This window comes from Bos javanicus, chromosome 15, assembly GCF_032452875.1.
Source record: "Bos javanicus breed banteng chromosome 15, ARS-OSU_banteng_1.0, whole genome shotgun sequence".
Classification (NCBI taxonomy): Eukaryota; Metazoa; Chordata; class Mammalia; order Artiodactyla; family Bovidae; genus Bos; species Bos javanicus.
The window spans coordinates 23,864,356-23,890,371 of NC_083882.1; the positions used below are offsets into that span (position 1 = coordinate 23,864,356).

At 51.0% G+C, this 26,016-nt stretch overlaps 1 protein-coding gene and 1 long non-coding RNA gene across 25 annotated transcripts in view; one reads left to right on the forward strand and one right to left on the reverse strand.

Moving 5' to 3' along the window:
* Positions 1–25,344, forward strand: part of NCAM1 (neural cell adhesion molecule 1) — a 362,325-nt gene extending 336,981 nt beyond the window's left edge. For 8 of the 24 annotated variants that reach the window (XM_061440333.1, XM_061440325.1, XM_061440328.1 and 5 more), the window contains 3 exons: positions 3,029–3,153; positions 6,919–7,096; positions 9,679–12,013. In XM_061440333.1, the coding sequence (XP_061296317.1) occupies positions 3,029–3,153; positions 6,919–7,096; positions 9,679–9,758 (383 nt within the window). In that variant the 3' untranslated portion in view covers positions 9,759–12,013. Of the gene's footprint in view, positions 1–3,028; positions 3,154–6,915; positions 7,097–9,678; positions 12,014–17,645; positions 17,854–19,451; positions 19,569–20,556; positions 21,358–22,797 lie in introns of those variants that run through there. The other 16 variants (XM_061440317.1, XM_061440319.1, XM_061440318.1 and 13 more) reach the window with 4 other exon arrangements.
* Positions 12,008–16,442, reverse strand: LOC133261745 (uncharacterized). The gene is made up of 2 exons (XR_009741123.1): positions 16,260–16,442; positions 12,008–12,404 (listed from the first exon to the last, which is right to left on the reverse strand). It is a non-coding gene; the product is annotated as an uncharacterized LOC133261745 (long non-coding RNA).
* Positions 25,345–26,016: the final 672 nt, after the last annotated feature.

A 26,016-nucleotide genomic window follows, 5' to 3' on the forward strand; every position in this document is an offset into this window, starting at 1 on the left:
ATCACCATTGAAACTCGAACGCCTAATGGACTACATGGTACCTAATAGATACTGGATGTGCATTTGGTGAATAAATCATCTTTAAAGCACTCTAAATGATATAGGAACATCCCTGTCAGTCCAGTGGTTAAGACTCCCATGCTTCCACTCCAGGGTTAGATCTAACCACATTAGATCCCTGGTCAGGGAGCTGAGATCCCACAGGCCGTGCAGTATAGCCAAAAAGTAAAAAATAAATACATGATATGATATAAAATGCCCTGAATTCTATGAGAAAGCAATACATATCAGGGTTCCGTGGTAGTCACTCGAATAAAATGATGGCAAATTATAGTGTTCTAACTTTGGTAGATGTTAGAATTGTGTTCCATGGTATAGTTTTGAGTGATTTCTCTGTGATCCCGTCTATATTTTTTTCTGAAGCAAATCCAAACATAAGAGCAGGTCATTGGGGCTTTTGGTTTTCACAAGGTTCCCTTGGCGAGATTTTTGTTCACATATCTTTGAAAGACTCTTAGGGTCTGTTTTTTCAAAGACAGGAATTTTTGAAATGACTTTTTTTTAATTTGTAGAAAAATGGGCAATTTTGTGGCAAAGAGATATGGAATTGTTAATCTTGGGGGCGCATTTCCCTAAAATTGACTGAACATCCCAGATTTGGTGTCCTATGTTTTACGGCATCATGAACACAGCCAGGGTGCTCTTGAGAGCTCGACCTAGCATGGCGACTGTCACAGTGATGTCAGAATAAGAAGGACCCCTTGGGAGCATCTGGTGTTTTGCAAACCTGGAGACTGAGGCGGTGACCTGGCCAAGGCACTAAACCCCCTGGGCTCTACTGTGGCCTCCGTAGCCTTCAGTTCTAAAGGGATCTTCAGGGCAGCAGAGCAGCCCCAATGGAGTAATCTCTATTCCCCTTCCTGGGAGGTCTTGGAGGAGGGACAGGTCCTTGCCTGGTGGGTGTGTTGGAAGGGCCACTGATGCCACCTCCTCCTCTCCTTCTTCAGGCAAAGAGATCATTAACCACAGAGTCAGTGTTGAAATTCTGAATCCAGAAAGTTATTACGATTAATGGGAGTCTTCATTCAGTCCAGGGTCACCAACATCCCATTTCACCTGGGACTAATGGTTTATCCAGGGTAAAGGATTTGCAGTGCTAGCACCTGCAAAGTCACAGGCTAACCAGGATGCGGTGGTCACCCCAATTCAGTGAGAGAGTAGAATCTGTAATGTTCTTCCGCATCTCCTACTTCAATGTTCAGCATTGGTGAATCTACACAGGCTTCCTTCCCTACTCTAAAATATATTTCACTTGGAGTTTCTTTTTAGCACTGGATATGTCTGATGGGGCATAAGGCATAATTAATTATTGTCTAAGATGTATAATGATCCAAAAGAATTAGAAAAGCATGCACACTTAGACATTATCTAAACAGAATTTCTAAGTATTTTCCACTGAATAATTGGTGCTGGTGGCTAGACAGTGGTGTAAAAACAGGACAAGTCTATCTGAAGCCCATTTATCTTTTTGTTTTTCTTTTTCCTTAGTCACTGATTAGAGGAAGCAAGTCACAAGCACAACTTTTCGTAAATACTTTATCCCACAGACATTAGGATTACACAGCCTCCCTGTTGCCGCTTTTTGTAGCCCCATGGCCAGTACAGGTGCACCTTGCAACCCTGTTAATCGAGCTTCCAGGGGGTGTGCCAGGGGCCCGCCCAGACCAAGTAGCAGGGCTCTCGTCAGTTTTGTCTCTGGTTCCTCCTGGTCTCAAAGGGAAAAGCAGCCCCCTCGGCCATCGCGAGGTTCTCAGCGTAACTAAGTGAGTTGGGTGGGGTGGGCTGGCCTTACCAAGCAACATACTTGTGGGTGATGAGGTCCAAAGCCTGGTGACAAGCCTCCCCCAGCTCTTCTGTCCCATGTCTGAGATTCTGTCTTCCAGAGAACAAGCCAGGACCACCCACCCAGAAGGTAACTGTTTTATAGGCTCTGCAAATCTTCTGTCTGAGGTCATGAAATAGATACAAGAGATGGTTTCCACCAGAAATGCCAGGGTCCCAAGTGTTTTAAATCTTCATTTTAACTTTTTATAACAGATGTTCTGTCATCTCATGGCTTTCAACATACACTAATGAAATAGTTTCTCTTAAAATAAATTAGCATCTTACAGGAGAACCATCCCAGCCCTCAGAATTGGTCACATACAAGTTCATCTTTCTTGTCAACCTGGATTCACAGTGTTACTGCAAAAAATAGAGAAACATCGACTTTTTCTCTGTTGAGAAATGCTGAAGACATTTTTTCCCTCTCTCTTCTCACAAAAAGACTTTAATGAATGTTCCATTAATACAAGGCACCAAGGATTATCACCAAGGCATTTGAGCCATAAATGCAGAATACTTACAGGAAACTTGCCTATGGCAAATCATGCTTTACTTAATCACAACTGGAAACCTGTTATTTTTTTTAATGACTCTAAGTCATAAAATTTAATTCATGCAAAAGCTGGTCACAAGAATGCAGCATCATTCCACTCCTGTTAGGAATTAGACCCCTGGAATAGATCACATATCCCAGGGAAAAAATAGGCTGCTTTGAAACATTATTTTATGGGTGTAAATTTTCTCCTTAAATGCCTACATTTTCCCATATTTCAGGCTATTCCTCAAAATGTACCAGGTTTATGAAAGTTAAATCTGCAGTTGTAAGAGCAGCTAACAGAAAATGCAAGCACCAGGAAGAGACAGGCCAAAAAAAAAAGAAAAAAAAAATCCCTCTTTAAAATGGTGAAAGGACTATACTAGGAGGGAGGGTAGTTTCCCAGAACATTTTCGAAAGGCGTTCTCAGTTTGGGTTAAGACTGAGGCATCTAATTGGAATTCAAAGTTTTACATGTTTTGCTTTTTAACCATTTGAATTGCTGAGAAATCAAGAGTCCAGCCCCACTCCATCACCGCATCTCATTTTGATGGATTGGATTTTCATTGTGTGGATGAAAATGTCATGTGAATTCCCTGGCTGTTTCAGGGGAACCCAGCGCACCTAAGCTCGAAGGGCAGATGGGAGAGGATGGAAACTCTATTAAGGTGAAGCTGATCAAGCAAGACGACGGCGGCTCCCCCATCCGACACTACCTGGTCAAATACCGAGCGGTGAGTAGCCTCCTTCCCGGGTTTCTTGCAACCCCACAACCCTAACACCCGCCCTGTGGGACCAACAGTGTCTTTAGAGCAAGGGGGCAGGGCACCCCATGTGCCTGGCAGGTGGCTCGTGGGCCCAGGTTAGGGTTTTAAGTCCCAAGACTGACTTACAGCCTTTAGGTCATATCCACACTGAGACCACTTTATTTTTTTTTTTCAGTTCTCTATTTTTTTAATGATGTATAGTTGATTTACAATGTTGTGTTAATTACCTCTGTACAGCAGAGTGATTCAGTTATACATATATACATTCCTTTTTTATATTCTTTTCCATATGGCTTGTCATATGGTGTTGAATATGGCTCCCCGTGCTATATATGGGGCCTCCCTGGTGGCTCAGCAGCAATCAGCCCGCAATGCAGGGGATGCACAGGAAACAAGGGTGGTTCAAGCCTCGGGTTGGGAACATCTCCTGGAGTAGAAAATGGCAACCCGCTCCAGTATTCCTGCCTGGAAAATTCCAGGGACAAAGGAGTGTGGCAGACCACAGTGCATTGGGGTTGCAAAGAGTGGGCCATGACTGAGCATGCCTGCACACACGTGTGATACATAGAATGGACAAGCACACTGAGACCGTTATAAAACCTCTGCAGTGATTTTGGTAATGATAAACCCACCCATGACTGATTTTTCTGCTTCCTAGGTTTTTCTACAAAGTTATTTTCCCATCATTCAGTACTTTTTTGCAAATAACATACCAATACCTTGGATCACACTTGGATAAAGTGTGTTATGGGCCAGGCATGCGGGCCCGTGATCACATGCATTTTCTCCCCCCAAGAACCCTATGAAGTTGGTCTCAACAGTTATCCTACTTTACAGAGGAAGTGAATGAGGTTTATGCAATTAGTGACCACATGACTCACGCAGTCAGGCAGCCAGGGTTTGAATCCAGGTCTGTCTGACTGAAGAGATGGGGGTCTAAGCCTCCTGGCCTGGGCTGCCTCAGCTCCTAAACCGTCTTCTTCCCTCACCTTCCCTCCACACTAGTGTAGCCCACCCGACCTGTGGTCGTGCCGCTACCTGTGAGCTTGGCCCTAGCCTTTTGTCTTCCTGGTTTCCCAATGCCCATCAGAGATTTCTGACATTGCACCTTTCATCCCCAGCGCCTAAACTGAAAATCATCCCCCTTTTTTTTGGTCTTAGAATGATACTTAGCCATCACCAACCATAACCAATTGCTGGGAGATTTAGAGACAGCATCTGAGCATTGCAAATAGCCTCTTGCTAGGATTTCTTGACAGTAGAAAATAACCTGAGTGGAGTTTTCTTTCTTCAAATAGCACCCAAGAAAGGCTTTTTCCAAAAAGTTTGACTTAACTCTGTCTCTGCCTTTTGACCAGCCCCTACTGATCAAAGCCCTAACCTGGTTAGGTTTGCAGAGAGTCAGTACAGCACAGAGCCCCCCACCCCACCCTGGGAACACATCCCAGCTGCTGGGCCACCTGTCAGTCACTCAGCCCCCTCCTACTTCGTTGCGAAGCCGGTCTGGAGCCTGACATGGGGGAGGAACCTCAGTTGACTTCTGTAAGGCCCGGCTCAGAGGCATCACTGGCTGAGAGGTCCCTGTGACTTCCTCGATGTGGAACAGGATACAAGGACCAAGCAGGTGGCCCATGGAAGCCACTGGAAGTGGACAGAGTGGTGGGCAGATGTCTCTGGCGTTTGTTGGGCTGATGTGGCCCGGACAGACATGGAATCCAATTCCAGCCTTACCACTTAGCAGCCTGTGCCCCAAGTAGGTCACCCAACAGTCCATCACCTCCATTTCTCCGTTGGTAAAAGAGGGATAGCTTATCAAGTTGTTGTAAAGCTTGAGTACAAGCAAAGAACCTGAGACTTGCCTGACACTGGGAAAACGCTATACTTGGTAACTGTAATAACCACTGCTACCATGCAGGCTGGGTCAGGAAATACCTCCGTACGAGGCCCCATCAGATGTCAGTGTTCCAGGAGGGTCATTCTGGCAGTGCCGGGCAGGTCTGCTTTAAAGAGATAGCTGAGGCAAAACACTGGGATATGTTAGGCTTTGACAACCTTAACCATCCTGTCTCTTTCACTTCAAAATCCCAACTGTTGCTAAATATTTTGATTATTATACATTATTAATATTTATTATGTAACATAATATTTGCTTTATATTCTGGTTGTCTCTTTTGCAATGATGTTTGCCAAGGAAAGAAGCCTTTCAGAGAAAGAAGACAAAAGACAAAGAGCTGAATTTCTTTGTTTTACATTAAAATGGGACACATGCTCACTCTCGCAGGAACTAACTTAGAGCCCTGTGTAGGTAGTCTGGCTTTCTGTTAGACTCAGAGGTTGTGAGCCCCTCTTCCAGCATTTCCCCACACTATCATGGCCACGACATGTGTGCTATCACGACCCTAAAGGCATCTCTCTGGCTGGTACAAAGCATTTTGCCTGGAAGATGGCTGGCTTTCCTGTAATGTAACTTCCTCCAGCCTCAGCCATAGGTTAGCTCACCTTCCAGAGGACACTGCTAGCATGTTCTGCTCTTCTCAGGAGCAGCCCATCATCCAGTAGACATGTGTCAAGCCCTCCCACCCAGAACAAATTCACCGGCAGATGTGCAGGATAGGACTGGAAAGAATGTTCGAGAAAAGGGGGGCCCCTCTAACTCCAGCTTTGTGCCTGAAATTATGTCCTGGAGTGCTCTGCTGGCCACTGCAGGCCCTGCCTTGGTCCTGACAGCAGCACCTCCAGCCACACCTCTGGCTGCAGCCTCAGAGACCAGGTCACACTGCGTGGAATAGAGAGACCCTGTTCCCTGCAGCGTGTGTGTGTTGCGCTCCCTCCTGTGAGAAGATACATCTCCACTTGGGCCCAGAGGCACTTGCCCACACTCGATTGCCTCTGTGGCTTTGGGAAGCCACCTGTTCTCTCTGCCCCTTCCCCATCGTCGGCTTTAGTGAGGGCCTGGCCAAAGCCCTCGCAGGTTTGTTGTGGGGATGCAGTGAGAAAATGTGCAGAAAGCCTTCAGTCCAGGCCCTGGCATGCAGCAGGTGCTCCGTAACTGATAGCTTTTAATGCTTTTAATAAAAGTAGAATCTGTGCCGTGTTCCCATGTCAGAGAGGTGAGCACACACCTGAGGGTGACCCACATTCTAAAACAGGACAAGAATCACAGTTGTCGGATCATCCTCTAGGTCACCGTTAGGATGGGGCTTCCCACCTGCCAGTGGAGGAGGCCTGAGAACCTCGGGTTCGATCCCTGGTCAGGAAGATCCCCTGGAGGAGGGCATGGCAACCCACTCCAGTATTCTTGCCTGGAGAATCCCATGGACAGAGGGGCCTGGGAGGCTCCAGTCCGTAGGGTCGCAAAGAGTCAGACACCACTGAGTGACAGCAACACGTGCATCCTTAGGATATATGCCCAGCATCCCAGAGTGTAGCCTGGGTCCCTGCACGCCCTCAAGGTAATGGACAGTGCATTGAAGGGTTGGCCCCATGCCACACTGGGAATCCGCCACTGTTTTTATTTGCAAGCCCCCAAGGTTGACCTCTGACCTGCGGGATCATTTACTTTCAGGTTTTTCAAGCTGGTAACAAAAACTGTGCCCTATCTCTGCTTTTTATTTTCGTTTTGCCCCAATATTTAGTGACTCCCTTACATTCCTCCTGTTGGCTGGTCTTACCAGCTGTTTCACCTAAAGCTTTCTGGTGTCTCGTCTCTTTCTTGCCGGTTTCTCCCAGAAGCTCTCCTCCGAGTGGAAACCAGAGATCAGGCTCCCGTCTGGCAGTGACCACGTCATGCTCAAGTCCCTGGACTGGAATGCTGAGTACGAGGTCTATGTGGTGGCCGAGAACCAGCAGGGCAAGTCCAAGGCGGCGCACTTTGTGTTCAGGACCTCGGCCCAGCCCACAGCCATCCCAGGTATGACACCTCTGCTTTCTGTGAGTTTCCTGCTTTGAATTAATGCACAAGCACCGCACCTCCTAATGTGCCTGAATAGCCCCTGACAACTCGCTTGCTTACAGCCATCCTCATGATTGGTTGCCCATGCAGAGCTTAGTTTTGCTTTGTACCGAGCTGTGCAGTAGGCTGAGCTGGACTGGACCCCCAGGAAGGCTTGGGCAAGCATCCTGGGTGAAGGTCCTGTGTTGTCCATCAGCCCTGGAGGACTGATGGTAAGCCAGTCCGTGGGAACCCCTCAGGTGGGAAAGGCCCCAGCTCCAGCCAAGCTTTGGATGCTCATTGAGGAAGAATCCTTTTCTGAGACCTTATCTGCTATCTACCATTTCATAAAGGACCACGAACCTGTTTTTAAGCGCTTTCTGTCTGATGCTTGCTTACCTGCACCACCGTGGTCCAGATTCTCTTCTCTGTGGGGAGCCTAAGAGAAGGAACAGATGGTGCCCAGTTAAATAAAAAACCTCTCTGCCAAAGGCCTCACAATTGAAACAAAGATTAAATGGAGCCACTTGAAACAGATCAAGTGGCGAAAGTAGATGCTGGAAACCCCCATCTGTGAAAGGCAGTCCAGCCTGCTAGAGACCAGGATGGGAGATGCCATCCCTTCCGGGAGATGCCATCCCTTTCAGGAGATGCAGATCCATCTCTAGGGACCAACTCAAGTGCGGGAATAAAGTGAGAGTTCTGCTTTCTGGCCCAGCTACCTTGCTGCTGATGGCCAGACTCCTCATTGACCAAATCCCATGGAGCAGAAAGAGATCTTTATCGTCCCTCTCTGCTTTCCTGACCAGTCACATACTGACCACAAGCAGGAGAGGTGAGCATAGAACATACAACTGAAGCTTAGGAGAGGGATCCCCAAAAACTCTCTGCAGCATCCAAGTTTGATAGGAAGATGCCCCAACCTCCTGGTGGCCTTCATTTGGCCACCATCATGTCTGTCCTGTCCAGAGTGCTTGCTCCCTAGTTCTCAGCTCAGTGGTCATGATCACTCATCCCAGTGGGAGAGAGGCCAGAAGGGACATGTCACAGTAGTGACACAGGGCTGTGTGTGTGGCAGTGGGTTAGTCGAGCAGCTGCGAAATGAGATCAGCGTGTGATTCCCGGATGGTTGGTCGTACATGAGTGTGTGTGTGTGTGTGTGTGTGTCGGAGAGACGTGTGCAGGCCCCCAGGGAGTTGGCGGCCATAGATGAGATGCATCCATGGTCCTCCCCTCCGTGTTGGTAGGGAGACCCTCAGCACAGGCTAGGGCGGGCGTGTCTCTGCAGGCACTGGCCACGTGGTCAGTGATGATGCCGTCCGTGGCATCTGGGCGTGACTGCAAGCGATGGTCTGCTCACTGATTCGCAGGCTGTCCGAACGGAGGTGCCTGTGTGTCCTCTGCCCTTTCTGTCTCTGCATTCTTGGGTCAGTTTTTTCCTGATATCGACAGTCTGGTGGGCGTGTCCAGATCCGCTCGGCTCTTATGGGGCATCTAGGAGCTGGGGGAGTGAGAAGCCCGAGTGATTTCTTTGCAGTGAAACAGCCTGCTGGCATCTGTTTTCTCGGGTAAGACTCTATAGGTGGTGATTCCAACATGCTGGGTCCCCAGGTGGGGTACTGCGAGCGGCATCAGCTCCTGGGGTTGGAGAAGTTGAGGCCACTGTGTTTCGATACAGAAATTCTGGGGAGTCCTGCCCATGGAGTGGTCAGAGCCCTTCTGGCTAATCTCCCAGGTGCCCAGTTAACGGGGAGGAGGGGCTGCTCACCTCACCCACCAGGGCTCCAGGCTCTACTGCACAGGTCTTAGCAAGAGCTTGCCTGGTTAAGACTTCTCTGGGACCTGCGGATAAAGCCTCTGAATTACGAGATGTATGTTGATGGTGGAGTTCTGTGGTCAGCGGGCACTGGAGGTGAGAGGCGCAGAACTAGATCCCCTTTAAGACCGCCAGGCGTGGGGTGGGCTTGTGCTGCAGGAAGAAGAGGCCGATGTTTTGCTGAGAAGTCAGCCTGTGCTCAGTTTGTTGCGCATAGACCAGTGATCAGATACATCTCTGTCCCCACGTGTCAAAAGCTCTGGAGACCTGAAGGCTCCTGACCGTACCTTAGAGACCTCCCTTATCAAAGGTAACACTTTCCTAATCAGACTCCTGTACTTGACCGTGGAGGCTTCTGTTCTCTCACTTGAATTTCATTTGCTCGCTGACCCCTAACCCCTGAAGTCACCCTGCTGTGCTGCTTGTGGCCTTGCTGAGCTGCGGAACTGGCCTTATGGTGATAATACCGCACTGAACTCAGTTCTCTAACCATTGTCAGCTTAATTTACAAAGTTGAATTAACCTTGGATTCTTGCATTCTCTGTATTTGACCTAATTTTTTTTTCTTTTTATCTATTTTTTTTTCCTCTGTTTCTGTCTCTTCCTCCTCTTTCCTCCTGCCCCCTCCCCTTCCTGTGTCTGTCGTCGCATATACCGCCTTGGACGTCACTGGGACATCCCCACTGCCACATTTGTTTTTAAACAACCACATTCTCTCTGGGGACCCATTGCTTGGCACCGGCAGCGACCTTGGGAGGCTCCTCCGCATCCTACACCTTTGTCTCATTGCTTTTCTCTGCAGTGACTCTTCTCTTGCTCTGTTAGGAACTTGAACACACACACACAAAAATTTAAATGTGCTTAACAGCTCAGTTCCTATGAGAATGATCAGTGCCCCCCGCCCCCACTTTGGAAGAATCTGTCAGGACTGCCACGGCCACGCCAACAAGCTCTCTGTGGAAGAGGAAGGTTTGGCAGTTGGAGACAAGCTGGACCTCCAGACATATTATTCCCACCCACAGATACACTTGTGCCACTTCATACGAAGTTTGCCCCTTTTTTTCGTAGAGTATAAAAATGTTGGGAGCTCTTTTCTTTAGACCCTGTATATATAAAAACCACGATGCTAGGTTTCTACACGTAAAAACCTTGTCTGTAAAAACTTACAGACACGTCTTTACACGGCTGCTACTGGTCGCATTTTTGGTTCTTACCTGAAGATGATGTAGCAGAGGAAGGTTTCTAGGTACCCTCTAAAGCTTGCATCAGATAAAACCACCCCGCGTCCCCCCTCTAACCCCGTGCACCTCCTCTGCCCTGCAGTAAGTAGCTGGCTTTGCTTGCATTCAGTGCCCATGGTAAGCCCACTGCAATCCACCAGAGCATTTTGCTGGCCACATGGGCACAGTTCAGTCGCCGTGTTGCCCAGACAGCGGAAGAACTCCGATTTAGTCAGGTATTTCTGGGCTGACCCCACGTTCTGGGAGGCACTTTGGTCCTGGTAGTATAACCAGCACCTGACGCTGTTTAGGACGTGCCCAGCACCTGTGGGCTCTGGAGGGTCGTGTCTCCCATTCGGGGTAACTCCTGCTGCCTGGCGAAAGATCAGCCACGGACCTTGTGTCTCGGCGGATGTGGTCCAACTGTGACCCACCCTATCGCCTAAGCGGCAGTCCCCCAGGTCGGAAGCATCTGCTGTGAGCCTGGCCTGAGTCGCACGCCCTCCCCACACACGCTCAGCAGAGCCGAAGGCGGGGCCAGCCCTGAGCGTCAATGAATCAGAACTCAGCCAGCCTGCCCCATTTCCAGAGTGTCCCTAAGCCCACCCCCCACCACCACCCCATCTGTCAGTGGCCTCAGTGACGTGTTTCAAATTTTGATGGAAGCCAGCTGCTCCTCTGTTGTCGGGGTACACCCCATCCCCCACATGCCCACGAGAGGAAGTGGGGTGTGTTTGTTACAGTTCCTGTGGAGATTCCTGTTCAGTAGCATCAGTGTCTGTGCTCAGGGGTCCTCCTTGTGGTCACATACCATTCCACGTATCTCATCTCTGAGCATCTCCACAGAAGTTTGATTTTTGTTCTGTTTGGTTCCTTTATTTTTTAGTTCTGTTGTTGTTTTTTAACGTTCGAAGACTAGCCTTTCCCTTTGGGAAACCAACTGTGATCCTATAATCTTCGGGGCAACGCTGCCCAAGTCGCTGGGCACAAACAGGCCCGTGTCCTCGGCACTGGCAGTTTAGAGGGTCACGTGCAGACACCAGAGGCCCCACGCTGCCCATCAGCGAGGCCAGGCAATGCCTCTCGCCCCAGCCCTGTCGGCCTGCAGCCCCGCCACAAACCTCTCCCCCCGGGGTCCTCCACCTCCAGCCCCACCGGGGCAGCAGGAGCAGACACGGCTCTTAGACACAAGGAGAGGATTGCAAAGAGGCACACGTGCCTCCAGGCTCCGCATAGAATCCCAGTGCCATCCCGAGGGCAAAGGAGGATGAGATGGTCCTCGCACAGTGACCCATCGCTGGCTCCCGCTCTTGGTATCATCTTGGGCAGAAGTCACATATTCGCCCAGGAGGGCCCATCCCAGTCCCATAGGCGAGGGCCCGAGCCAGTGTTTCTGAAGGGACTGCAGGAATCAGGCCCAAAGTGTGGGAAAGCCTGACGTCCATGAACCTGTCCCCTCAGCTCATTCTGGGCCAGGCAGACCCCAACTGAAGCAACTCTGGGGTCCCTGAGTTGGGCCCATTCAGACAGGCCCCTGGTTTGTAAGGAATGCCCTTCGGGGGGTGGGCAGCATTTGGGCACACCCCCCTCTCATGGTGGCTGCGGCCCCCAGCCCCTGAGACGGCTCCCTCTGCAGGAGGGCGCGCTCGCCACCCCGCTCAGCCACCCCTGCCCTGGCTCAGCGCTGCCCACGCTCCACACGCCACAGGGCTTCTCACTCATTTTTGGAGTATTTATACAGCAGGTTTGGATCACGTTTTTCTACTAATAAGAATGCTAACATTGTTGTGCAGATAATCAGCAAGGCCTTGATGAGGTTTACACCTTTGCATTATTAAAGGAAATAACAGTTCATGTGAACTCACCAGCGTGTTTGGATTTTATTTGATAATGGTGTATCCTGCCAAAGTCCTTTGCCTCCATTCACAGGGCGCCACGGATTACTTTGATCCCCAGAGGACCCTTTAAGTGGCACCCCAGACTTGCAGCCCACTGAGTGGAGGTCTAGCCGCTGGAGCCGCTTTTTCCTGCTTGGTTCTCTTAGCTCTCCTAAGTCAGAGCTGTTGTGTGGGGTCGTGCCTCCTTGGACTTTCCCCCAGGAGATGGGGAGGGGAAGTGTCCTTGCAGAGCCGAGAAGGTCACGTTGGGGTCAGAGGCACGCTCTGGGCCATCAGATACACAACTCTATTGCATGTTCTCCCGATTTCACGGCTCCCTTTACAACTTCATATCAAAGGCTGCACAGAGTGACCTGGTGACAGAATCGGAGAGAAGGTGCTCATTTGCAGACCCTACTCTGTTTATAATCACACTTAGTTGGGTGCCTCCTGAAAGCCCCGAGACCTAGCCATCTGTTCAGCAGACTCCGGGAAGGAACAAGCAGAAAAGTAAGGGGTTCAGGAGTGAACCGGAACCTCAGCTTAATGGTCCCAAGAGTCAGAGGAGGGAGATGGGCACGTCTTTCTGCACTGCCATCCTGGGGTGCAGTGACTGCGGCCCCGGGTCATCTGCCAGGGCGGAGACTGCCTTCTCATTTTGCGGCATTTAAGAGCGTAGGCACTTGGATGTCTCAGTCTTGGGCAAGCCAGGTCCCTGTTCAGTACCGACACCCCCCAGGCCAGGAACCACAGACGCTGAGCAGCCCCAGATCATAGCCTCAAGGTTCAGGGCAGCTCAGAGCCCAGAGGTTGTGGAGAAATTGCTCCCAAGAGGCACTCTTTGTATGCAGAGAGGTCAAGGGAAGGTCACACAGAGACCTCAGAAGTTGTTTTCTTTTTCCTTTTGTAAAATGTTAAGCAATATGTAGGCGATAACCTTTGTCCTTCTGGTTTCCCGAACTGAACAATTCTGTAAAGGCCACCGAGAGGTAATGAATGTTGGCTTGACTTGGATACTCGTTCATTTCCACCCCAGTCTGTCTTTTGCTTGCTTGCCAGGTTGCACAGTAGTAAATATTCCACCTGCCAGTGCAGGAGAACGTAAGAGACTCGGGGTCCATCCCTGGGGTGGGAAAATCCCCTGGAGTAAGGCAAGGCCGCTCACTCCAATATCCTTGTCTGGGAAATCCCATGGACAGAGGAGCCTGGCAGGCTGTAGTCCATGGGGTTGAAAAGAGTCGGACACAACTTAGTGACTAAAACAACAAAAAGGTGTCCTTTACTTAGGTTTTTTTGTAAAAGTACCACATACCCTTTCTTTAGCTTGAGGGGCACCTCACTTCCTCTGTAAGTCTAGATTCTTATTGGTAAAGTGAGTGATCCCTTGGGGATAAGTCTTTGCTCTCTTTCCATCCTTCAAATACATCAGTAATGTTAAGGTTACCAGGTAAGATTACACAGCTCATCCTTGAGTGGTGAGTCATAGGAACAACTGTTACTCATTGTAATGCAAGGATGAGAAAGACCTAGAAAACAGTGGTCCTCAAACTCTTAAGGAGAAGGCAATGGCACCCCACTCCAGTACTCTTGCCTGGAAAATCCCATGGACGGAGGAGCCTGGTGGGCTGCAGTCCATGGGGTCGCTAAGAGTCGGACACGACTGAGCGACTTCACTTTCACTTTTCACTTTCATGCATTGGAGAAGGAAATGGCAACCCACTCCAGTGTTCTTGCCTGGAGAATCCCAGGGATGGCGGAGCCTGGTGGGCTGCCATCTATGGGGTCGCACAGAGTCGGACACGACTGAAGCGACTTAGCAGCAGCAGCAAACTCTTAGTTGCATAAGAATCACTGGGATGCTTGATCAAATCCTGAGCCTGAGGCTCACCCCAGAGATTCTAATTTCCTAGAATGGGGGAACCCCCAAATCTGAATTCTTCACAAAGTACCCCAGGAATTCTGCAAGTGGAGAAACATTATGCTAAAAGGTATTTATTTTTCAACTAGAGATAAAAATCAAAAGCATCTGTGAATAAAGATGGGACCTACTAAGTGTTTCGGTCTTACAGGGAAAAGTCCCACTTGGTACACACTGTGGAGAAGATAGACATTAGAGAACCTATATCCTGTGCTGGGGGCCTTCCCAGGTGGCTCTAGTGATAAAGAACCCACCTGCCGATGCAGGAAACATAAGAGATGCAGGTTTGATCCCTGAGTGGGGAAGATCCCCTGGAGGAGGTCTCGGCAACCCACTCCAGTATTCTTGCTGAAGAATCCCCCTGGACAGAGGAACCTGGCGGGCTACAGTCCATGGGGTCCCAAAGAGTCGGACACAACTGAAGCAACTTAGCAGGAGCAGCGTCCTTTGCTGGGGACTGTAGGACATCTAACATGCAATGACTGGCTCTTCGAGTTAAAGAGGGCTTCATAACATCCTCTATCCCAGGCCCTGCCCGATGCGGGAACCTCAGCCAGAGCATTATAGCATCCTGACCAGGGGATTTTCCAGCCTTTGCTTAATGCCTCTGGCAGCGAGGAGCTCATCTTCCGAGGCAGCGCACACCACGTCTGAAGAGCTCTTATTTGCTAATTTGTTTTTTTTTCATCTGAGCTGAAGTTTGCCTGCCACCCCCTTAGTTTCCATCCGCTGGGGACCCTGGTTGAGACTGCCTCTCCCCTCTCATGACATATCTTTAAGTATTTGGAGGCAGAGTTCTCATCTCCAAGGCTAAACACTGCTCATTTGTGCGGCAAATATTCTGTAAATATTTCTTGTAAGTTGAGTTGTGTTACTTGCTGGGGAGACAAGAGGTAGACAGAGAAAAATATGCCTGCTAGGATATTCAAGAGGGTGGGGCAGCCAACCAAAAAGCATATCAATGGGGATTTCCCTGGTTGTCCAGTGGTTAAGACTCAGCACTTCCACTGCAAGGGGTGTGGGTTCAATCCTTGGTCAAGGAACCAGGATTCTGCATGCTGCATGGTGTGGCAAAAAAAAATAAAATTCTGTTCATGTCAGTGAACAGAAAATGGCAGATGGAAATAGTAGTAAGAAGGGAATTGTCGTTTAGTTGCTAAATTGTTGTTTAGTCCCTGTGTCTGAAACTTTTTGTGACCCCATGGACTGTAGCCCACCAGGCTTCTCTGTTCATGGGATTTTCCAGACAAGAATACTGGAGTAGGTTGCCATTTCTTTCTCCAGGGAAATCTTCCCGACCCAGGGACTGAACCCACATCTCCTGAGTTGCAGGCAGATTCCTTACCACCAAGTCACCTGAAAAGTCAAGAAGGGAATAAAACAGAATAATCTGGTAGATATGGGTGGAGAGAGCCCTGACTTATGACGGTCAGAGGTGTGGGAGCGTCCACTGCACGTGTGGGACCTTTTAGACCAGGGAAAGCAATTTGAATCTTATGTCAAATGAAAGGGAAGACCTCTTGCCCTGCCTTCTGTTTTATAGCCCTCCTGGCCCTTCCCCAGATGTCTCGTGATGTTGGCCTTGGCCTCCCAAGCCATGCAGCCCTCCAGAGGGTCTGCTGAGCCCAGGGCATGGGTGGATAATGGCTGTCTCTCCCACACAGACCACTTTGCGGTGGTTTGTTTTCCTTCCTTAGAGACGTGACTAGTCCCCTAAAACTATATTTATGTATCAACCTCAGAACATGGTGTTAGGGCCTTTGAGTCCAAAAGTACAGACATTCTTTCCCCTCAGTAATACCTTAGGCTCCTTCTGCAGGAAGTAGACAGTTAACACCTATTGGGTGTGGAAGTCAGGAGACCACAGTGCCCTCCGGCCCTGAGTCACAGGATGGGGAGGAAACCGAAGGCCGTATTTCTTCTTGCTTGGGGAATCAGCTTTGGGATTCTGAAGGCCAGGAAGGCCTGCATCGCTCTTTCTTTTCTTTTGTGTGTGGATGTGTGAGCACCTTGGATAGAGAGAGTGGATGGTGTGGTGCTGGGGAGATCAGCTCTAGCTGACCGTAGGGACCCGTGGTCGATTTCCTGCTGCCGAAGCCTAGAGACAGAGTGACCAGAGCCGGTGCCCTGAGCATGGAGCCGGTCACCAGACTCAGGTCTTCTTGAGAAACAGGCTGTGTCTTCAGTGCAGGGTTGAAAGGGGCCAATGGGAGAGCCTGGCGAGGACCTGGGAAGCAAAGGAGCCAAAATATTCAAGATCCTAGGCAGCTCCTCTGGTGTAGAAATTAGGTTGTGAGTGGTTGTCTCTTACCTGCTGGCCGGTGGCCCAGACCCTGAATTGAAGTTAGAAATAAGGACCATCAGAATGGGACAGCTGTTGAAGGAGCCCCACCGTGCCTGAGCAGGGCTCTGGGACACAGGAACACAGACCACATGCAGAAAGAGGCTGTGTTCCATCTCCGTCACCTGGGTTACCTGTTCCTTCCGTGAACTGGCGTGTGATGTGGCCAGCAGCCCCCCAGGCAAAGGCTCAGGGAGACCCGGGTCGTGTTGGCCACAGTCCCTGCCTCCGGTCCGCAGACGGGTCACCCCAGTGGGTCTGGAGGACACGGGAAGCTTCAGACAAGGTCTGGTGGTGGGATGACGCTGCTGTCTTTGCGGAACCCTGCCCTCCCAGGAGAGGAAAATGAAACAGACCTTTCAGTCTGAGGTCATGGTGCCACACTGGCTTCCACAGAGCTCTGCATGGGTCCTTCTTCCCCCCAGCACAGCCTCTGCCTTTCTGAAGCTGGTGGGAACCACCAGGCAATCCGGGGTTAACCGCAGCCACCTAGCACGAACCGCGAGGGCACGCTCTGGAGCTGAGCCTGGGGCCCTTCTGCCATACCACGAGTAGCCCAGGGCCCTGGACAATTCTAGGGGGACACCAGGGAGTAAGACACAGAGGTGGTCATTCGAGTGGGTCCAGCCAGAGCAGGGATGCTGGGCATTGCTCGAATGTGAGAGGCTGCGTTTGTCTTGTGGTGGGCACGTGTCCTGTGTGAGTGAGCCTGTCGTTGCGGGAGTGTATCTCTGGGTGAGTCTGCTGGGTTTCCAGAAGTCAAATCCAAGCGGGCCTGGCTCCCAGACGGTGAGTATTCCCAGACCTTCTACCTTGCCCAGTGGGCCTGGGGAGACCCCCATGTCTCCAGAGCAGGTGGGCTTCATTCATCTTCCTAGTGCAGTGAAGGAAGGTGTGGTCCAAAGGCCAGATCCTCTGGAGCAGTTCCTAAAGAGCAGGAAGATATCCCCACAGCCCAAAGGGAGCCCTGGGGACCCTCTGCTCCCCCATCTGAGACCCTCTGCCCCTATCTGGGACCCCGTCCCTGGCAGCTCCCAGGGCTCCCGGGGAGACCAGCCAAGTGTGGGCTGAGAGCAGAGGTGGAGACATGGCACCAGTCTGGGCCCCTGTCCTGGCAGGTGGCTGCCTTGTGCCTCGTCCCCTGATCTGTGAGAGCAGGCTGCCATTCCTCTGTCTTGAAGATAGGAAGAAACCCTGATGTCTCAACCCCAAAAGGCCCAGGGTCGGTGGCACTCTGGACACAAATGCCACGGCAGTCCAGTGGGCTCTACCCCATCCCCAGGGCTGTTGCTCGGCAGGTCCGGGTTTGCATCTGCAGGTACTAACCACCCCATCTCTCTCTCCCTCCCACCCAAGCCAACGGCAGCCCCACCTCGGGCCTGAGCACTGGCGCCATCGTGGGCATCCTCGTCGTGACCTTCGTCCTGCTCCTGGTGGCCGTGGACGTCACCTGCTACTTCCTGAACAAGTGTGGCCTGCTCATGTGCATTGCCGTCAACCTGTGTGGCAAAGCCGGGCCCGGAGCCAAGGGCAAGGACATGGAGGAGGGCAAAGCGGCCTTCTCGTGAGTGCAAACCCACCCCCCACTGCTAAGCACCCAGGCCCGGGCCCCAATCAGGGAGCCACCTCAGCCTTCCCATTGCAAACCCCAAGGGAAGCGAGGCATTAGAGAAATGTTAAAAGCAGACACCTGAACCCAATCTCACACCTAGAATCTCATAGAAATTCCCTACGTAGGTCAAAATGAGAGGTATGGTCAGAGCCTAGCCTGGAGGGGAGCTGCCATGGGGAGACCCACTTACCTTGCTGCCGTCCATGCCTCCGTCACTCACCAGATGTTCACGGAGCAGCAGCTGCTACGGGCATGGCACCGTCAAGTGCTAGGGGACGCAGTGAGCAAAACAGAGGAGAATGCCTGTCCTCCTGGAGGACGGTCCAGACAGAAGCTGTGCCCCTGCATCTCTGGAGAAACAGATCTTGAGCCAAATAGAGGAACCTTCATAGACTGTCGTCAGGCGGGGCTGAGCCGCAGCAAGGCCAGAAGGGACAGAGCAAGGAAATAGGTTGTTAGCACCACCCCATGCCAGGTACTGTGTACACACATACGTGTACATTTACATACAGTTTTACATGCATCATATACATGCTTATACACGTGTGTGTACTTACATATACACGTATGTGTGCATATAGTATGTGCGTGTACATGCATCATATATGCATACATTGTTGTTGTTTAGTCTCTTAGGAAGTTGAGTCATGTCCAACTATTTTGCGACCCCATGGACTGTGGCCCACCAGGCTCCTCTGTAGGGGATTCTCCAGGCAAGAACACTGAAGTGGGTTGCCATTCCCTTCTTCAGGAGATCTTACCAACCCAGGGATTGAACCCGAGTCTCTTGCATTGGCAGGGGCATTCTTTACCATTGTGCCACCAGGGAAGTCCATATAGGTAGACACACACATGTATACATGTGTGCACTTACATGTACATATTCTTATACACACATCATATTCGTGTACATGCTTACATATACATATATGTGCATGTTAGATATACTTACACATATACAGGTATGTGTGCAAACTTACATATGCATACACGTATATATATCATATACATGTATATACTCAGGTGTTCATGTACATTTGCACTTTATATATATATACATAAATATTGCATACTTAGATATACTTATATATATACATGCATCATAAACTTGTGTATACTTATATATACTTACATGTGTACGTACATGATATACGTGTTCATTCTTACATGTACACATAGGTATGCATATACACACACATTTACCGTGTATACACACGTGGATGACTTCAGCACTAATCTGTGCCAGGTGCTTCCCTCAGTACTTTATATTCATTGTTTCAGTTAATGTCCATAACATCTAGGCAAGTGGAGACTGTTACTTGCCCCATTTTACAGGTGAGGACACAGGCAGGGATGAGCAAATGAGGTGCTCAGGGTCACATAGCTGGCAGGCATGGGGGCTGAGATACAGCACTGGGCTCTGGCTCTTGATGCACCGTGCCCCCGCCAGCCTGGGGCTGGGCGCAGGTACCTGAGTGTGGCTGGCTTCCCTCGGAGCCCCCTGCCTCTCCCAGCTCTCCGGGATGGAACCAGCGGAGCTCTCTCCACAGGAAAGATGAGTCCAAGGAGCCTATCGTGGAGGTGCGAACGGAGGAGGAGCGGACCCCGAATCACGACGGAGGGAAACACACGGAGCCGAACGAGACCACGCCGCTGACGGAGCCCGAGTACGTGGGCCCCTCCCTGGCACAACCCCACACCCACCGCAGCACCCTACCCGCACCTCCGTGCTTCCCACCCGCGGCTCCAGGCCCGGCATCACCGGCCAGAATTCTGGAGTCCTGGGACAGGAATGCCTGACCCCACTCTCCTCAGAGAGGAGGCATTCGTGGTCGTATCTGGGAGACTGTGGGTGACCTTTTAAAGAGCTCTGTGCATCAGTGGGATCCCTAGACCCTGGGCCCAGGTCACACAAACACACACACAAACACACACACACACCCCCCGGAAATGACTCAAGGAGACAAAACATCACTGAGAGAGCTTAGATTCTGTTTAGGATTTCCAAGAATTTTAGGGTTTTCTGCATTTCTTCCTCAAAGGGTGAGGGAAGCTGGGGACCTGGTAAAGCTTGGCCCTCCTCGTCTCTTAAGCCTTGAGGACCATCAGTCAGAAGGCATGTCCAGCTTTGGGTGTCAGGAATGCCAGGCTGTCGTGGGTACCGTGGGTTTGAAGGGAATGGAGTTTGATGGAAGTGCAGAATCTCTGGCTGGACAGCGCCCCAGCCCTGAGGGGCCACGTGGAGCCCCTGTCTGTGGGGCAGCTGGAGCCGATTCCCCAGGGACCTCGGATGCCTGTGGTGGTGGACGCTGAGCTCAGCTGGCCTCTCCCCGGGTCGAGATGCGAACAGGGCTCTGAAAGGCCCGCTGCAGATGTTAGGGAAAGGGAGCCCCAGGCAGGCAGCAGGGCAGGCGGCAGGGAGGAAGGCGAGAGGCCCCCGCTAGGTCCACGTTCTCTGTCGTCTCCTGTGTCCTCCTCTTCTGCCCGCCTGGGCGTGTGCTGCCTCCCGCGTCCTCCTTTCTCTGTGGGCCTGTGTCCTGCCTGTGCGTCCCCGCATGCCTGCCCTCGGCCCCCTCCTGGCCTCCGCCCTCTCTTGGCTTCTCTGTCTGTCTCAGCTTCATCGTCTATCTCTTCTACTTCCTGTCCTCCCCGCAGGCTGCCTGCTGACACCACAGCCACTGTGGAGGACATGCTGCCTTCTGTCACCACCGTCACCGCTAACTCTGACACTATCACCGAAACCTTTGCCACTGCTCAGAACAGCCCCACCAGTGAGACCACCACCCTGACCTCCAGTATCGCCCCCCCGGTCGCGGCCACCCCTGACTCAAACTCTGTGCCCGCCGGCCAGGCCACCCCATCCAAGGGGACCGGCGTAACTTCCGCCTCCCCGGCCCCGGCCCCAGCCCCCAAGGTCGCCCCCCTCGTTGACCTGAGCGACCCTCCAGCCTCAGCCCCGGCCGCCAACAACCTGTCCTCTAGCGTCCTGGCCAACCAGGGGGCCGTGCTCAGCCCCAGCACCCCGGCCAGCGCGGGCGAGGCCCCCAAGGCCCCTCCAGCCAGCAAGGCAGTCTCCCCGTCGGCAGCCAGTCCCCTGGCAGCAGCCCCGACAGCCCCTGCCCCGGAAGCCCCCCAGGCCAAGCAGGAGGCTCCCGGCACCAAAGGTCCGGACCCCGAGCCCACCCAGCCCGGCGCCTCGAAGAGCCCACCCGAGGCCGCCAGGGCCCTCGCCAGCCCGAAGAGCGAGGCGGCCTCCGTCAGCACCACAAACCCTGCCCAGGGCGAGGACTTTAAAATGGACGAAGGGAACTTCAAGACCCCAGATATTGACCTTGCCAAGGATGTTTTTGCAGCCCTGGGCTCTCCTGCTCCCGCCGCTGGGGCCAGTGGACAAGCCTCTGAGCTTGCTCCTTCCACGGCCGACGGCTCTCTTCCGCCTGCACCAGTCAAGACCGAGTACGGCCTCTCTCTGTCCGCTGTCGTCGGGTGGTGTCCCGTGGTGGTGTGCGTCTGTGCTGTGCTGTGTGCTCCCTGTTAGATGTGTCTGCAGCCTCATCCAGGGCTTCTCGGAGGCGACCGTCAGCCAGGGGCTGGGCCAAGGCAGAGAGCGGGGCACAGGCAGGCAGCCGCCTGCTTACTAATTAGGCCGTGTTAATTACGTTTGATCCTTATCATCCTAGCAGTGGCATCTCTTGTCCCTGGAGGAGCCCTCGCATTTGGGTCGCTGATGAGCATAGCTTGGGAAGTGAGCTAAGGAGGCCAAGGTGCCCTCATTGGCCACCCTAGGGCCCACGGGCAGGGTGTCATCCAGGGCCAAAGCCGAGTCCCCACCAGCATGGCACAGTGGTGCAGGGAGTGAAGAGGCAGACCCCGAGGCTTGTGGGGGGTGGGTAGAATCTGATCCAGAAGCCCCCGAGACACCCCAGCCCGACACCCACACACCCACCTGCTCCTGCTTCTGCCCCAAGTGACTGGGGAGACTCAAGCTCCCAAGCCCTGAATGAGGGCCGGGTTTCCCAAGTTCAAGACCATGTCCTTCAGCGTACAGGTTTCTTAAATGTGAGGCCAAAATGCAGGGGCGCCAGCTGGGCCTGGAGTCTGAGCCTTCTCTCGTGCGTCCTTAGACCAGCTTCTCACTCCTGGGACTGACTGAGGCCAAGAGTGACTGAGTCAGATGGAGGTTTTTATAGAGGCTCCTTGGCTGCACCCAGATAAGCTGGGGTGCTGCCACCCAGAGTGACAGGGGAGACCCTCACCAGGAACCCTGAGTCTGTCAGGAAATAAAAGAATGGCCCTGCCCACCCAACCGCACTCAGCTCCCCTGGAGCCTGGCAGCCCACTCCAGCCTCTCACCAGACTCCCATGGGAAACTGCCGTGGTAACAAAAAGCATCAGAGGCATCACCAGGAAAGGCAGAGCGCTGAGCGGTGGGAGTGCGGACAGGCAAGCGCCGTTTGCAGAGGGTCCCCTTGAATCGGTCCTGGGGAGCCCGACACACACATCATTTAGATCAAGCTGGGCAGCTGCTGCTGCTGCAGCCATGCAGGGTGAGGGGAGGCTGCTCCCGAAACACTTCCACACTCCAGGTAAAGCTGGAGCGCCACCCCCCACCCCTGCCCCCCGCCCCACATCAGATCAGGGCTAGAAGGGCACCTTCCTCTGCTTCAGCGGCTCTCCGCTTTGGCTGCACATCTATAACCACTTGGGTGCTTTTAAAAGTCACCACGTTCTGACCCAGGAGATCAGGATTTCTGAGGACACGGCCCAGGGTCAGTGATTTTCAGAGACTCCAGGTGATCCGGAGATGCAGCTGAAGTTGGAGTCCAGGGAGGGACTGGCTGGAGGGTGGGTTACGGCGGACCGTGATCTCAGTGCTGTTTTCCCGATTCTCCGCAGGAAGGGTCCCGTAGAAGCAAAGCCGGAGACAGAAACGAAGCCAGCGCCAGCCGAAGTCCAGACGGTCCCCAACGATGCCACACAAATAAAGGAGAATGAGAGCAAAGCGTGATGGGTGACGAGACACCAGCAAAGATCAAAATATAAAGTGACACAACAGCTTCACCAGAGCATCTCCAATATCTCACACACACACACACACACACACACACACATACACACACACACATCTCATTCCTCTAGTGTCTTTTGCCTTTAAAGAAAAAAAAAACTAAGCAGATCAACATGGGATCTCCTTTTTGTAGATTTATAGAAAGGGTTCCTTTGTTGCGCACTCACTTGTAAGAAAATGAGACAAAAACGTGAAACCCACAGCCAAACTAGGACACTCGGTTCCCTGAAACCATTTAAAAATCGAACAAAAGGACCCCAAATTAAGAATCTAGGAAGCTCAGAAGAAAAAAAAGAATCTAGGTTCAGGATTTTGCTGTTGCCGAACCGGCACAGACCGGGTTCAGAGAAATAACTTCCAGACGCTAAGACTAACCGAATGAACAAAGTCCAAGTTTATTTTTCTACTTTCAGTCGAGTTTGGACTCTGTGAAACCTCATAAATAAGTTATAATTTCTGTTCACTTTGTATTTGTTCAGTATGCAAAGTGTGTCGCCCTTCCTAGCTGAATTCAATTCCCACATAGACTCTTGTTTTGTAGGAAGAATGCCAAATGCAGCTTCTGGGGGTAGATCTCAATTTGCAGTATTCGGATTTCTTTTCTTTTCCTTTTCTTTCTCCTTTTTTTTTTTTTTTTCTTTCTGCCAACTTTGCTTTCCAGTGTTTACAAGTTGACAAATGTTTGACTTCAGTTGTGTTTCAATGTCCATGTAAAATAGCTGCCTTTTTTTTTTTTTAAGTTACAAATACTGCCTAAAGGTGTAGGATCCTCCCAGGACAACTTTACAAAATCTAATTGTTTACAGTGGCTCTTCCCCCCCCCCCCCATCTGATTTGAAATTTTTTGCCTGTGTGCGACTCAGGTGAAAATCCATCTCATTCTGGAATGGTTTTGCTTTCGGGTTTTCGATTCCGTTTGCTTGTTTGTTTGTTTCCTTGGGGGTTAGACCACTTCTGATTAGCGACCACCTGCCTGTATCTGTAAAAAGGATCTGTTCCCCAGGCATCCCCACCCTTCCTTTTGAAGGACTCTTAGGCTTTGTTGAATGAAGCAGAGAAGATTGTATAGTTGGGGCTGGTCTTGGTGAACACACATTTTTACCCCAAACATCCCCTTTTTTGTAGAAAGCCAAATAAAATATATACATACAATTTCCTTTTGAGCCCAGAATCTAGATTTGAGCGGAAGAGCATGTGTGCTTCAGGGAATTAGTGTCTTTTTTTGGAAATCTGTTGAAGTAAAATAACATCAGCCTTCTGTTCACTTAGGCAGCATTTGTAGAAACAAAAGGGAAAAAAAAAAAACAAAAAAACACCAACCTGCTGTCTGGAGTCATAAGACAACTTTTCCTGGATTGGAAACCAAGTGGGGGAAAAAAAAATACAGAAACTTTAAGGGGGATGGGAGGGGGGAGAGGGGAAAAGCCAGCCCTTTGTATAGAAATTTTGCTTTTTTTTTCCCTCATTCTCCTTTAGAACTGCAAGCTTGTGCACTGTGGGTGCGTGAATATTTTAGTGTGAAACGTGTTTTTGTCATAGTATTGAAATAAAACTTCAACATAGTTTTGGTTGTGGAAGGTATAGCAGATAGTTCAGAAAAAAAAAAAACATTCAGGAAACAAAAAATAACTCTTATAAGGAATTGAAGCCTTTAAACAAAGAATGAAATAGAAACGATGATGATGATGAAGATGATGCTAAGTCAACAGAAATGAGCGCTCTGCGGGCACCTTTCCCAAGGTACAGAGAAAGCAGCCAGAGGTTAGGGTGGCAGGACTCCCTCTGCGTCCGTTCTGTGGGCCGCACTCCCCCATGTTCTGACACTTCTGCAGTCTGGTCAGTGGCGCTTACGCTAGATTATTTCAAACTGTGAAAAATAATGGTCTTGTCATTTGCTCAGTGTGAGGTTATTTTGCATTTTCTCAGCTCCTGGGGATGGAAATGGAGGATCGGGGTCTACACAGGTCTGGCCCTTTGACCTTGGGGCTTGCACAAACTTATGGTTCACATGCACAGGCCCCCAGGACCCAGCCAGGTGACGACAGTGGTTAGAGCACGCAGCAGATGGGAGCTCCTGGGCGTCTGAGGCAGAAGGGAGGCCCCAGCGGGGGGCAGTGGGCTCCTCTGGTTCCCCAGGTTGTCAATGGAACCGATTCCTCATCTTGGGATGGTAATGGCTTCGACCACCTCGGCCAAGCCCACACTATACCTCACTGAGACAGTGCATCTCACTTCAAGGGGTTGTGGTCAAGTAAACTGATTTGGGTTCTGATGGTTAGGAAGAGAAAGAGGTAATGTCGACCCTCAGATAACCTGGCCCAGGGCAGCTGACTCCCCGCCCCCTCCCCAGACCCCGGCTCTGCTGGAACCCCAAACTCTGCCATCCTTTTGTTCTGCCTCTCTCCCGTCACACGTAGATTTGTCTCTGCATGCGTGAGCTTTCCTTTCTTTGAAAAAAAAAAAAAAAACAGAGCAATGCTTTCTCTAAAATCATAGAGGGAGTCGCTTTATTTTCAAGACGTTGTATCTTTTATGTTAAGAGATAAAAGCTTATAGTTTTCCTTTTTTAATTTTTTGAAGGAGGGATCACCCTACCAGTTTCCACTGTCTATGTGTCTATATGTGTATGTGCCATACATATGTAGTCACATAAAGACCGGCATGGCCAGGTTCCGCCAGAGGGGCACTTGGGTGCCGTGCGTGGGGCCCCCAAACCCTGAAGGGCCGAAGTGTATATAGTGCAGCTGTGAAGTGGAACGCGGCTTTCACACTTTCCTATGGAGCCTTCCGACTCCCAGGCTTTCACTGTAGGCTGTCTGTCCGGATGGTGGTTATCAGATCTCCATTAACATCTCTACCCAGCATCCCCGACTTCGGGGGCCTTCTCTCTTGTTACAGACTTTTTACCGAGTGAAACATCGATACCACCTTTGTTTCCATTCTCACCGGTGTAAATACTGAGTACTAACTGAGAATTTTGACTTTGCATTCTGTCAGAATACTTGTGTTCAATAAAAATTGAAAGAAAAAAAAAAAAGCTCTTATGG